At 40.4% G+C, this 14,139-nt stretch overlaps 1 protein-coding gene across 6 annotated transcripts in view; it reads left to right on the top strand.

The window, feature by feature from the left end:
• The window catches only part of NCKAP5 (NCK associated protein 5), a 967,526-nt gene that overhangs the window by 175,264 nt on the left and 778,123 nt on the right, over positions 1–14,139 (top strand). For all 6 annotated transcript variants that reach the window (XM_088794122.1, XM_088794125.1, XM_088794123.1 and 3 more), the window contains one exon: positions 8,929–9,058. In XM_088794122.1, coding sequence (XP_088650248.1) covers positions 8,990–9,058 — 69 coding nt within the window. In that variant the 5' untranslated portion in view covers positions 8,929–8,989. The remainder of the gene's footprint in view (positions 1–8,928; positions 9,059–14,139) is intronic.

Genomic DNA, 14,139 nt, shown 5'->3' with positions numbered 1-14,139 from the left:
CTCTCTCTCTCTCTCTCTCTCTCTCTCTCTCTCTCTCTCTCTCTTTCTGTCTCTCTCTCTCTCTCTCTCTCTCTCTCTCTCTCTCTCTCTCTCTCTCTCTCTCTCTCTCTCTCTCTCTCTTCTTTTCAGTGCCTAACTCAGGGCCTGGAACAAAGTAGCTATTCAATGAATATTACTGAATTCTTGATGAAAGGAATTCTGTTGAGTTATTCTGACAGTTATTGAGTGTCTACACTAGTATTTTAAAACAGGCATCATTTTAGTCTTCAGAGCAATCTTATTAAGGTGATTGCTTGTTATTGTCTTAATTATACCCGTGAGGACACTTAGGCTGATATGTTAAATTGCTCAAGGTCACTAAAATTGCTCAAGGTCACAGAACTTTTCACTTGAAGAATTTGAACTCAGGACTGTCCAGGATGCTGCTACCAAAAATATGGTGACATGGGATAGTCAGGCGTGATGGACCTCAAGCAGTGATGAGGGAACTTCTTTGTGTCCCTGCTAAGAGAGAAATGCCACCCCCAGTTTCTATAGCAAGTAAGTAAATATTGAGGAATAGAAAGTGTTGACCCAGAATCGTGCACTTTGAAAGGGTGAATTTTATGGTATGTGAAGTATATCTCGATTAAAAAACAGATTTAAATGATAAGGATTGAAAATGACTGAAATTTGGACATTTTAGAGGTTCCAAGAGATTTCCCTGTCCTCCATTACTAAGGAACTTAGTTCAAATTACCATCAATTCTTTAACTGTTTCAGTTTACCAAAGCCGTGTGTTGAGCAGTAGCCAAGATTTCCAGACCCAGACTTTACTGTATCCCCTAGTTCTCTGTGTTGGAGATGCCATTTAGTTGGAAGGGGCCACGGGGCAGTGATTCTTATGGGTCATTCCAGCATTTAAATCATTAAGCTACTGAACAACTTCTAGGGTGAGAAATGTAATACACATGAGCTCATGAAACCATTTTTCAAAACCAGTTTTCATCATCAGGCAAAATTTTCCTCCACTTCAAAGAAAAAAGCTGTTGTCACATCCCTCAGAGAGTGTTTCCAGCCACTCATTTATCTGGTGAGAATGGCCACCACATTTGGGAAGCCTGTTAGCATTTAATGTTATAAATCAGTTTCAGGGTGCAATTAGGATTTAAAATAGACACCGTATGGTTGAAAATTCCTTAATTTGGTATTTTTTATACTTATGTCTAGAATGAAGACAGTTTTCTGTTTATTCAGAGTGCGTGTGCATATATACATGTGTGCTCTCACACACACACACTCATACACATACTCACACATATATGAGCTATGATCAAAAAAATACGGGGCATGTTTAAATGAGAAAATGTATTACAGTAAAAGACACATTGCCATTAATCCCCCTCAAAATATTTCCGCTCACCTTGACCACACTTATCGTCCTTGCCACTTTCTGAAGCAGTTCTGGAAGTCCTCTTTCGTGAGTGTCTTTAATTGTGCTGTCGTGGCTGCCTCGATGTCCTGAATCATTTTGACTTTGGGGAAGAGCCAGAAGTTGCATGGTGCCAGATCCGGTGAATAAGGTGGATGAGGACACACCATAATGGTTTTATTTGACAGAAATTGCCGTATACCAGAAGCGATGTGTGACACAGAGCGTTATCATGATGGAGGATGAAGTAAAGACACTCACAGAAGAGAACTTTCAGAACTTCTTCAGAAAGTGGCAAGAACAATAAATGTGTTCAAAGCAAGGGGGGAGTATTTTGAAAGGGGTTAATGGCAATGTGCCTTTTTGTGTAATACATTTTTTATTTAAACATTCACTGTATGTTTTAATCAAACCTCGTACACATGCATGTATATCCACACACACACTTGTACCCATATATGTCATGAATGGCTGTATCAGAAGCAGAAAGTTATTGAGCCAGTATATCATCCAAAAGGAAACTGCTGTGTATGTGTGATTTAAGTATAAGGCAAGCCGTCTGCTGTCCTTTATGTAGGCTTAATAGATGGGGATGAAAAGGCTTCAATACAAAGCTGACAGCCATTGCTCTGGCTGGTGTAGCTATAAGCAGATTTTACAAATTCATAATTTTGTTTTCTCCCTCACCTGCTATTTGCACTTTGAAACGAGAGCAAGATGCTCATGGACAACAGTAGGGACGAAGGAGGGAGCAGGTTTGGCAGTATTTGAGTCACTGTTTTCTGTCACTCTTGTCCTTGGTACTGGAAGTTCTTTCCCTCATTCTCTAAGTGATGGATGGGCTCACTCTGCATTTCTAACATATTTGCATATTCATTTAGAATCTAGATTTGATACTTATATCTTTAGTCAACATTAGTTTCTGCACAAAACAGAAGACCCGTTGAAGCAGGACTGTGAGTGAGCCTGAGAGAGTGGGGGAGGGAGGAAGGACCCGACCAAATTGCATCTAACGTTTCTCTTGTTTGGGATCAGAGTTTGCAGATTAAGACTTGCTGATTGCTAGAGAAAGGCAGTTGCTGCTGCCAACAACTGTTGTCCCTCAGCCCTTAAGAAAGGGAAGGAGATTAAGAAAACGGGGGTGAACCTTCTTCTCTGAAACTCATGCTCAGTTGGCTGCCCATTGAAGTCATTCAAAGATCTTAAAATCATGATGCCTGGGTCCCACCCCTAGTGATCCTGATTTGTTTGGTCTTGGGGAAAGGGCCTCGGTGACTCTCCATGTGACTAATATGCAGCCAAGTTTGAGAACCACTGCTCTAATCAGAGATTGCCAACCCTGGCTGCTGTCACCATACTCTGGTGCCTGGGGCCCATGTCCCTTAAAATTCCAGTGGTCTGCAGTGCGGCCTGGTCATTGGTATATTATACAAGCTCCCAGGGGATTCTAAGGAGCGGCTAAGGTGGAGATCAGCTGAGCTGTATTGTCAAGGGCAGGAAACATGCTGCCCTTTTGATTTGTCATTGACATGTAATTATTTTCTGGTGGATTTATAAGAGCCAGAGTTCTGGGTGCTGCAGGGAAGATGCCAATGAGATTGACACAGTCTCTGTTCTCTGGATGTTTATCAGGTGGCGAACAATCGTATTTTGCATTGTTTGTTGCTTAATGAAACGGACTGAACAGTATCTTAAATATAGGTGTGGGAGGGCTTTTCATACATTATCTAATTGGAAGCTCACAGTAACCTGGTGAGAACAGATTAGAAAATGTGAACACACAGAAGTTAAGGAACATGTTCAAATTCACATGGCAAAGAGAGCTGGAAACCAAATCTTCCAATGTCTTTTGGCTCTGCCATTTTTCTCCCTTTCTTCTGGCATTACTGTTAAAATTTCAAAACAGGGGTGGGGAGTGGGGGAAGCAGAAAGTCAGAAGTTGAGATGGAGATAACTATTCTCAGATTGTGTGTGAGGGTATGAGAGTATGTGTGTAAATGTGTGTGCGTGAGTGTGTGTGAGAGTGTGTGTCTGCCTGTGTGTGACTGTGAATGCGAGGAAATGTGCCTTTGAGATTTTATTGAAAGGTGCTCTTTGGTTATTGTACCCTGAAAATTATACAGTCTGTTAACAAAGTATAGCAAAAAAAAGAAATTACTGACATCTTTAGGAATATTAAAGGATGTGCCTACCCTGAACACCATTGCTATCTGTGAGGAAAATTAAAGACAGTTTATTAAGGCAACTCAGATTTCTATAGATATCAAGAAATAGTTATTTTTATCTACCGGGGAGAAATGGATGTGAGGAGGAGGGGAGATTGGTATTAATGACCACCAGTCAAAAGAAAAAAAAAAGATGCTTAATATCCTGTCTTCCTTCAACTCTCTGACCATTTTCCTCCCCATGCAGGGAGGGAGAGGCTTTCAACCCATCACTCAGAGACAGATGTGTGTTCTGTATAACCAAAGTTGTGAGAAGCCGTGGAAAAGACATGAAAAAAGCTGGGTTATGGTACTTAATAAGTACAGGCAGGGCCTCAGCAGTCATTTGTAGGTTGATAATAGTTTTAAAATCATGATAAAATGTTTACTTTGAGGCTTGGGTATGTCCGTGTGTTTGGCTAAAAACTTAATTTCAGTGTATCGTATTTCTGTGCTTTAGGAATGTTATATTGCTGCCGTGCTCATTACATGTTCATGAGACAGCTGCAAATATTCATTCATTCATTCATGAAAATGACAGTGTTCATTGAGTATCTGCCATCTTGCTATGCATAAGTATGTTATACTACCTAGAAGGACATGTGCCATAAAATACTGTCCCGACTCTTGAGGAACTTAGTGTCTAGGAGAATTTTTAATTCTGTGCAATTATTTCACAAGGCTCATAAAAAGGAAGCCAGAGTTGCCCAAGGAAGACTGGCTTCCTGTCCAAAGGTATCTCTATGGGGTGCACATCAATCATGGTCAAGCCAGGAAAAGAGATACTACTCTAGAGATTTCAAGCAGAGAGGGATTTAATGCATGGAATTTGTTATGAAGCTGTTGGAAGGGCTGGAGAAGCCAAAGGCATACGGTGGTGATGCTCAAAGACTGGGAAGTGGAGGCTGCCCTTTTTATGCTGAGCTGTTGGAGGAATCATGGAAGTCACTGGAGCCTGCTGTGGATGCTGCTTATCTGGAGCTGGAAGCAGAATGACTTCTGCCTACCTGTTGCCTTCTGACCTCTCACTGCGTCCTACTGGCAGAATTCAACTTGTCCAGCTAACAAAGAAGTCTTGATGATGTAGTTTGCCCCTATAGATCTGCAATACAGAGAAGAGTATTATAGCAGGGTAAAGTGGGGCATGCGGTGATGGTGGTGGTGGTGGTGGTGGTACTGGTGGTGAAATCCAACAGTCAAATAACCAGCAGAGGGGAGGCTCTCAGAGTAGCCACTGACATCCAGAGTTTTCTCTCAGTTTTTTAGAATCAGAAATTTGGTTATTAGTACACTGAGAGGTGATCAGGCTTTGAAATCTGACTGAAACTAACTGTTATGGACTGAAATGTATCCCCCCAAAATTCATACGTTGAAACTCTAACCCCCAATGTAACTATATTTATGATAAGACCTTTTAGGAGGTAATTGAGGAGCAATAAAGTCTAAAGAGTGGGAACCTCATTCAGTAAAACTGGTGTCTGTATAAGAAAAGGAAGAAACACCTTTCCTTATGTGCAAAGAAAAAGGTCATGTGAGGACACAGAGAGAAGATGATGAAATGCAATCTAAAGAGAGATTCCTCACCAGAAACCAACCCTGTAGGCATCTCGATCTTGAATGTCCAGCCTCCAGAACTGTGAGAAAATAAATTTCTGTGTTTAATCCATCCAGTCTGTGGTATTCTATTATGGCAGCACAAGCTAAGAAACTAAGCAAATACATAAATAAAGAGTATAAAGATTCAGATTGCAAATTGGTACTAAAAATGTAACTTTCCAAAGAATTGCCAACTTATATTTGCTGGTTAGCACATTCTTCTATCAGTAAAACTACATGGGAATCAAATAAAATTAGAAGGTTGCTTAAGTGATGACGGTGGTCTCTGAGTTTGTTAGATGATACAAATGGCCAGTGTAATACCAAAGTGTCCTTGGGATATGACATACTCATTTCCCCTCTCGACATGCATTCCTTCTTTGCTGGGTATATGTAAATGTGGGCACTCTCTTTCCTTGACAGTGCTGGAAGTGGAGTGTATCAGCCTTCCTGACTTTTCCTTTGTGGAGCCCTCCCCTTTTCGTACTGACATATCCTTTCACATTGACATGCCACTTTGTTTCATTTGGGTGGCTTGGCTTTGATGCTTTTTGATAACTGTACTTTGATCCTTTCCATGATTGTTTTATGGTTTAATTCACTAATTCTCAAGTTGTTGGGATGAGGGGGTAGTACATACACTTAGACTAATGTTTGGTCAGGGCACACTCCTATAGTTATACTGCTGGTTGCCATCGATGGTCCTCTGACTGATCAATACCTGTGCTGTATCAGTTGCTAAATGTTTTGAATGTCAATCTCTGCCTCTATAATTGGCACCGTAACGTATGAAAGAAAATTGACCACATTAAGCTATTTAATCATTCTTCCACATAGCCGACTAGGCTATTTGAGAACTGTCAAAAGGATCCCCATTTCCCAAAATGACAGCCTCATTAGCCTATTATGGAACATAAAATCCAGTAATTACAGTTGTTCCTTAATGAGTTTAATCATATTTACCAGAAGGGGTAATCAACATATCTAATTTTTAAAGCTTACCTATGTGCTAGGCACTGGTAAAACTCTTTGAATGGACCATAGCAGTAATCATCATACCAACTCTATGGTAAAGAAGGTCTTATTAATGCTATTTTATGGATGAATCAACTGAAGCTTCAGTAGATTAAATAATTTGTCTAACATTATCAGCTAGTAAGGAGCAAAGAATCAAGCCCTAAGATTAACCATTGTGTTTAGAACAAACAACTTACCTTGGCCTGCAAGACCTTGTATGATCTACTTGTTGCTTACATCTCAGAACTTTTACCACACATTCTCTTCCTAGCTTGCATTGTTCCCAAGGAACCAGTCTCCTATTCTGGCACATGTAAAACTTTCCCAGTTCCTTCGCATTAGAAAGACTGGTCTCTCTACCTGGTGTAGTCCTTTCGCATATTTTTATATGGCTGGCTCCCATATATGGCTGGCTCCTTACCATTCTATCTAAAATTTTCTCCCCTTCCACATACTTGCACAATTACATCACCTATTGTGGGTTATTTTCTTTATAGCAGGTTCCCATCACCATTTGGAATTATTTGTTTGCTTATTTATATTCTGTATCCTCCCACTAGAATGTCAGTTTCATGAAGGCAGGGACTTGGTCTCTCTTATATACGGCTATGTCACCAACATCTGAGTACTGGCTCCTCCATATTAGGCACTTAATAAATACATGCTAAATGCCAAAGGATTATCTATGGTGACCTATCAAACCCCACAGCTCTTTGGAATAAGACTTAGGAGGGTGTGCTTTTGATGGAGAGGGATATCTCAGGGCCTGAGTACACTCTCTAGCTGAATTCATCATTACAGAGAGTATTCTGAGCTACCATCACATCCTGTCACTGAGATGAAGAGGGGGCTGCAAAGTGGGTGGGAGCAGCTGAAAGTGGGAAAGATAAGCCCTCAAACAAATTTCATCTGAGTAATAGTTTTGCCTATAGGAATAGTATAGAACTAACTTTGTTCTGAAAAATAAAAAAATGCTTCTGAGAGTTTATTTGTTTTTAACTACTGGGCCTTACCAAAAAGCAAATATTAAGAACTTGCTATATTTAAAGAACGATCCTAGGTGATGATGGTGACTAATAAGGTAAGTCGCTAAAGACTTGCATGAAACTTGGGAGAGGAAGAAATCTTTGCCAAATGGAGTGACTAGGAAGGTCTCATGAAGGAGATGGGACCTGAGCCAGGTGCTGGAGCAAGGGAAGGGCTAGACCAGTTGGAGGAGAGAGGTATGATCAAAAACATGCTCTCAGGAATGTGTCTAAGGTGTTTGGGATTATAAAAGAGCAGTTGTCAAGAAACAGACCTGGAACACGATGTTGAAAAATTTGTATTTTTTCCTAAATTCAGAATGAACTCCTAGGAGTTTGTGAGTGGACCAGTCATGAATTAAAATTAGCGTTCCTGAAAATGAGAGATGGATGACTCAGATGGAGCAGGGAGCCCATGGCGGGAAAAGGAGGCCATCAGTTTCCTACAGTTGGCTATAATTTGGGCAAACTCTGTCTGGGGCACAGCTGTCTCAACTGTCTTCCTGGTGGAGGAAACCAAGAGAAAGAGGCCACATGTTGTGGGCTGTGAAGTCGAGTCTGTTGCATCCTTGTCAGATTTGGAACAATTAAGGGAGTTGTGAAAAACATTTCAATTTCATTAAACACTGATTGGTATAGCATTTTCTTAAGTTCAGCTTTTCTGTTATAGCAGTATAATGGCTGTGAGTTTTGTGAGGATTATGAGCATTTCTGTACCTCAAAGTGCCTTCTGAATCATCAAAGACATTAAATTATGTCAACTAGTATTTATGGTTAACTGCTTTTACTGTTATGTCTGTATAATTATCACTTGTATACATGTAAGTTGTAATTTCTTGCCTTTAAATCATTTTTACATCTGTCATTTGATTACCATTGTTATCTATTTTTGCAGTTGAGAAAGATGAGTTTCAGAGAAGTTCAATGACTTGTCCAAGGTCACTTCGCTAATGAGTAGGAAAGCCTGGGCTCAAACATATTTTTTTTATAGTGCTTAATACATGTGATACATCCTTACTAACCAGAACACTTAATAATTCTCAAACAAGCAATTTCAGTGGAGTGTAGGGATTAACTGTATCTCATCTGCTAGAATGCAGTGGGTGTTCAAATATTCATTGACAATAATGATGTCATCCATCATTCATTCTGAATCAACTTGTCCCAAAGGCACTGCATCTTATAATGTTCCTCAAATACGTTTAAATTAAATATTGACAATAACGTTCATGTTTCAGTTTCTGCTCATTGGGCCTTGGGCTCAACAACTCTTGGTTATGGAGCATGGTGTTGTCAGTTTGATCTCATGGAATTTGCAGATGGCATCTATATGCACAGTAACAGAATGAAATGATTCTGGCTGATAGAAAGAGGGCGGGTGTGGAACAAGTGTGGCATGAAATGGACTGTTTGGTTTTTTCCACAGTCTGCTGATTTGACCTGCAAACCCATTCCCCTACTCCATGGGCAAAACCTGTAAAAACACAGGGGCCCCCATACAGATGACTTTGACATTTGCAACCCAGAATGGCCTTTGGAGTTGAGAGAGTCCAGTTCTATACTTATTTGGGTCTGGGTATTTTTGGCTTCAACACTTGTTCCTGGTTAGAAAGTTAAAAACAAGCGTCTAAACACTGTTCACTTGGATAGTAAAAAACATGTTCACTTTTTGCAGTGACCCTGGAAACAGAAGGGGAATTCTTATAAATCACAAAGGAAAATAAATAACTTCACCCATGGAGGGAAAAAGACAGCTTGAGAAAAGGGACTTTGGAAAAAGACTCTCTCTAGACAGCAGTCTTGTGGTAAGTACTAAATATTCATTTACCACTCTATATGTTTTGGCTTAAAATGCATTATTCTTTGACTGTTATTTCCTGAACCCTGGGCTTTTGAAACCTCTATTCCAGTTACCCCATTAGCAATATCCCCTGGGATTTTATTTCATTTATTTTTTTTCAAAGTCAAAAGCCAGTAAATTATTGGAATGTTTGTATAGTGTCTTAATAGGCAAATGTCATAATCTGTCAACATTATATATAATTACATTAATTCCAGCCGAAGTAGACTTTAACCTATACAAAAACACTACTGTACAGCTGATGCCAAATGCCAAGCCTATATATAGTTGTTCCATCACCCATTTATCTTAACTTCGGGGATAAGTTGAATAGGAATTCAACAGAGCTTCAAATATTGAAGAGTGAAGAAGCTCTCTGAGATCTTCTTAGGTATGTAAATGAGTTTCATTGTCCATAAACTTTCTTTCTAAATGTTTCAATGCTGATGAACATTATTCTTAATAGCTTGGTGGGTTTGCTTTCATGTATGAGAATCTGGTTAGTCCAAGGAAATAGACTGAGTCTCTGATTTCTGAAGGCTGGCCCCTCTCTCAGTCTGAGCTAAGATGTGTGGGTCACCTCTTCTATTCCATAATGCATATGAGCAGAGCAGGAAATCAAATCAAACTCGTCCATTGCAATAGAAATTAGTTTAGTTCCTTCTTTTGCATGTTGTATAAGGGATATGCTTTATTCATTTGTGCTCTCCCAGCACCTGGCCCGGAATCTGGGTCAGACTAAGTGTCCAATCAAATATTTGCTGAATTGATTTATCAGTTGCACTTTTCCAACTCTGCTGCTGTAGGTCTTACTCTGTCAGTGTACAGAGTAGCTAGGTATCCCATAACTCCTGGGCTCCACATCACTAACTGTTCATCGGTGTGAGTTCCTGGGTTTTGATAAAAGGATCGCATTAAACTTTGGTGTCTAGTTCTTCTCTTGTTAGTAGAGTCAACTTCTGTGTCTCTGTGGGCTTTGCAGTGACCAGCTTACCTTCAGAGGCTAAGAACTTTAATAGTATTTTAAGTTCTCCTCCCAAGGGTTATGCACTGTTCTCATCTCTGACCTAATGTAGTGAAAATAGTGTGTGTGTGTGTGTGTGTGTGTGTGTGTGTGTGTGTGTGTTTATATATCTATTCCCTTTGCAACTTCTGGGGAATTAGGATAAAAAGATCATTTTTCAGCCTCTCCTTTGCCTAAGAAAACACTTCCATAACAGCCTGCCAGTGGGACCTGACTTACGCCCAGGCAGAGGACAGAGATATCCAGAGTATGATGGGCAGCCCAGGAAAGGTTCTCTTGCTGATTAGTCCCGAAACCCCAAATTCTGCCTTAGGTCCCAGAGAATATGCAAAAACCCTATCAAAGCCAGCATACCAAGCTATTGTCTTTCAATAATTCACAGTAGCAGTCATTAATAAAAGTTCCTGGATCATTTCCCAATGTCAACCAGATGAGCAGAGTTTTGTTAAGGGAACTGGTAAACCAAAGGATGCAGAGTACAGAATGCTGGGATGCAGGGCTGGGTTGGGGGCAGGTGGATTAGCATGAAGACACTGAATACCTGAAAATCAGAGAAAGAGGAAACCATCTCAATGAAATCTTTGCCCACATTTACATTTTGTTTAGGGATACATTGGCTGTGAGTATAAATCAAAGCCTGTCATATGACCAATACTTTCTGGAAGCCTCAAACCAAGCTTGAGTTCCCGTTGGTATGTGGCACTACCCTTAGTCTTGTGGGGGCTACAAATCTGTTTCTTGACTTACAGCATAAAAAAACACTGTGAAAATGAGAACTTGTTGCTTGGCACCACCTGAGAAACTGAACCCCGGTAAATCTCCTAACTGATGCTTAGGAGAATTTTTACACTAGTGAAATATCTTCCTGTTTCCTAGAGGCAGAGTGTTACATCTGCGTGCATACATTGGGAAAATCCCAGAAATGAGTGCACTCTCCTATGACTACGTGGCAATGTGTGGGGGTGCTTACATGCTATTCAATGGTATACAAGTAGGTCAGCTGACTATAACTTTGCTTTCTGTTTTAGTGTTATGGTCTTTCCTCATATAAGATGCGACTGCTGGGACAATGATAGCAAGAATACTCTTTTTGAGCTGGTTCTTTGAGCATGAGACCCACTGACAGACCCTTGAATGAATTTTATTGTGACTGTCAGGAACAGAAGTAGGCAGGGGATGAGATCAAAGCTGATTGGCCTGTAAACAACTTGAACCCAAGACATGGCCCTCCTTTTGACTGTGCTGAAATTACTCAAATAACTAGGGAGTGAACACACAGGGATGATTCTGTATGAGAGTTGCTGGAAAACAGAAGAAAAAAAGAAGCAACACCTGGTACCATGTAATTCACTCTTCATTCTCTAGGTATTTTTGCTTTATTTTAGTATTTTATTTTATTATTTTACTTTATTCTTTTATGTTTATTTATTTATTTATTTATTTTATTAAATTTATTGGGGTGACAATTGTTAGTAAAATTACATAGATTTCAGGTGTACAGTTCTGTATTACATCATCTATAAATCCCATTGTGTGTTCATCACCCAGAGTCAGTTCTCCTTCCATCACCATATATTCGATCCCCCTTATCCTCATCTCCCACCCCCCACCCCCCACCCCCCTTATAGAATGTTACATTGGGAATGGTTCATCCAGTCCCCTCACTTTGCAGAAGGAGTGGTTAATATTCAGTGAAGTTAAATGCTTTTCCTGAGGTCATACAACTGAGATACAACCAAGAATAAAGCCCAGAGGTTTCATACCTGTCACTTCAATTCTTTATCTTTCGTTATCTAATATTCCCAGTAAGAGAAGATGTCCTTTTGGAAAACTGAATAGAGGAAAGAAAAACATGTTAAACTCTTAAGTCTTGAAATTCCACTGCAGTAATCATTATGACCTGTATTTTTGAGCGAGAAGGCCCAGAGATAATTTCCACTTTCAGATTTTACAGGAAAAAATTCCTCATAATATACTGCAAGAATAACGTGCTATTAACTTCATTACACTTTTTATTTTACATAATCAAATCATGAAGTGTTGAGTAGAAATTACAGCTCCCTTGCAACAGCTTTTAAATTTTTAAGCTGGAGAAACCACAAAATAAAGAAACTCATGTTCAGATTCTGAAAACAGCTCCAGTTGGGAGATGTGAGTGCATGGTGGTTCTTAGTCACAATTTTGCTGTCAGTACATTACACAGGGGAGGGTTTGAGTGTGTGTGTGTGTGTGTGTGTGTGTGTGTGTGTGTGTGCGTGCATACTCTGGTAATGTTGAAGTATTCTTTGATGTCGATGATTTTTTACTTGATAAATCACCCCTTTTAAGAAGAAAAGTGACAGGTAGGTGAAAGTGAAATGAAAAATATGTTTCGATGTGGGAGGTAAAGACCCTGAGAGAAAGACAAGTGACTACAAGTGTGCCTCACCAGTGGGAGTGTGCGAGTAGCTGCACATTCACGGCAAGTACAGTCTTCTCTCTGATAACAATAAAAATCACCCCAGAAATCAAGGCCTCTTCTTGACCCAAAGCTGTTCAGCTCACTCCAGGATGCTTTTTGATCAGAAAAAGTCAGCATTTCACACTGTGCTTTTTTATTTGGAAGAAATATTCCCAGGCTGCTCGTAAAGCTATTTGACATGTGTAGCTGTGATAACATTTAACTGATGAGAAGTCTGGGGAGTGAGTTATCTTTTTTACCAGCTCACATTTCAATTGCAAACATACTCTTTTAATTTGGGGAAAAATTACTTTTTGCTTTTAAGCACAGATGGCAGGAACAGTTTCTCTTATGAATGATGAATTCCTCCATGGCACCCCCATTCCTTTCTCCCCCACTGAAAGGAGCACAAAACGCTGGCCATACTGGATCCTCAGCTATGACCGTCATGCAGTTTTGATAGACCTTTAGGAGCAGGAAAGCCCACATAAGTCTGTCGGTGCATCACTCAGCCTCTTGACGGTTTGCATCTAAATCATTAGAGTAATTAGTCCTTCCACAGGCACTCGTTGATTAAGTCAATCAAGCATCTTTGAAAACCTGTTCTGTATTAAAAACTGTTCTGTATCTTAGTAGCTATGGGATGTGCTGGTCAGAGCTGGTGAGTGATGGAGTTGGGATTTCACCTCAGGTCTGGATCCAGGCTACGTGGTCACTACACAGCTAGCAGCTCTGAAGCAGAAAACCTTTACACGCTGGTAATAGGGAGCTCCTCACATGGTGCTTCCCAACCTTAGAGAGCCCCTGTCTCAACAGGGCTAGACGTTTACATGTGTATTAGTGCAATTGCCATATCTCTCTGCCTGCTGATGAGGGAGCCCTGGCCTGATTTTGCAAAACAATTGTCCAAGGGGAAGAGGAGGGAGTGGGAAGGTTACAAAGAAATAATGTACCTGTGGGAACTTGGTCCAGGCCTGATTGCTGGTCCTGTGCTCTTTCTGGTTAAGCAGATCATCAAACCAAATCTATAGAGATATGTTGGTAATAGCAAGTATTGTAAAACCTGATATATATAATATCATACATCTGTAATTTTATATTTTTACCCACATGAGGACTAATTGTGGTGTGTATGTGCGCAAGGTGGGGTTATTTACTAGAGTGGGAGTAGAGAAGGGAGGAAGTGGTGAATGACGGGGCACATCCAAAGTGTAGCTGTCCCCCAGAATGCAACAGCGTTTATCACTTGAGTGGTGACCCTTCCAGATGTCTGTGCATTCTTTGGGCTGGGCCACTGTCTGACAGAGGTGGGTAAGACCTGGCATCATTCCCCATGAGGAGATTCCCCCCAAAACATCATTTGTTTGCTAACCACTTGCAATGAGGGCTTATTCCCCTGATCTCCCCCGAAGGAATGTCTGCCTTCATTATGGTGATGGCTCACCCCGAATGACTGCTCTCCCCTTCTTCTTTCCATCCTTTTCTCATTAAAAATAAGGTAGACTGCCATTGTAACCATATCCTCCAGGGTTCTTATTAAAATGCCCTTTCATGAGCTGCCGTAAGACTCCCTTCTGGTTTT

The sequence above is a fragment of the Rhinolophus sinicus genome, chromosome 17 (assembly GCF_057876585.1).
Source record: "Rhinolophus sinicus isolate RSI-liver-muscle chromosome 17, RSI-T2T, whole genome shotgun sequence".
Classification (NCBI taxonomy): Eukaryota; Metazoa; Chordata; class Mammalia; order Chiroptera; family Rhinolophidae; genus Rhinolophus; species Rhinolophus sinicus.
Note: the sequence above shows the minus strand (reverse complement) of the source record. Positions and strands in the feature narration are given on the sequence as shown.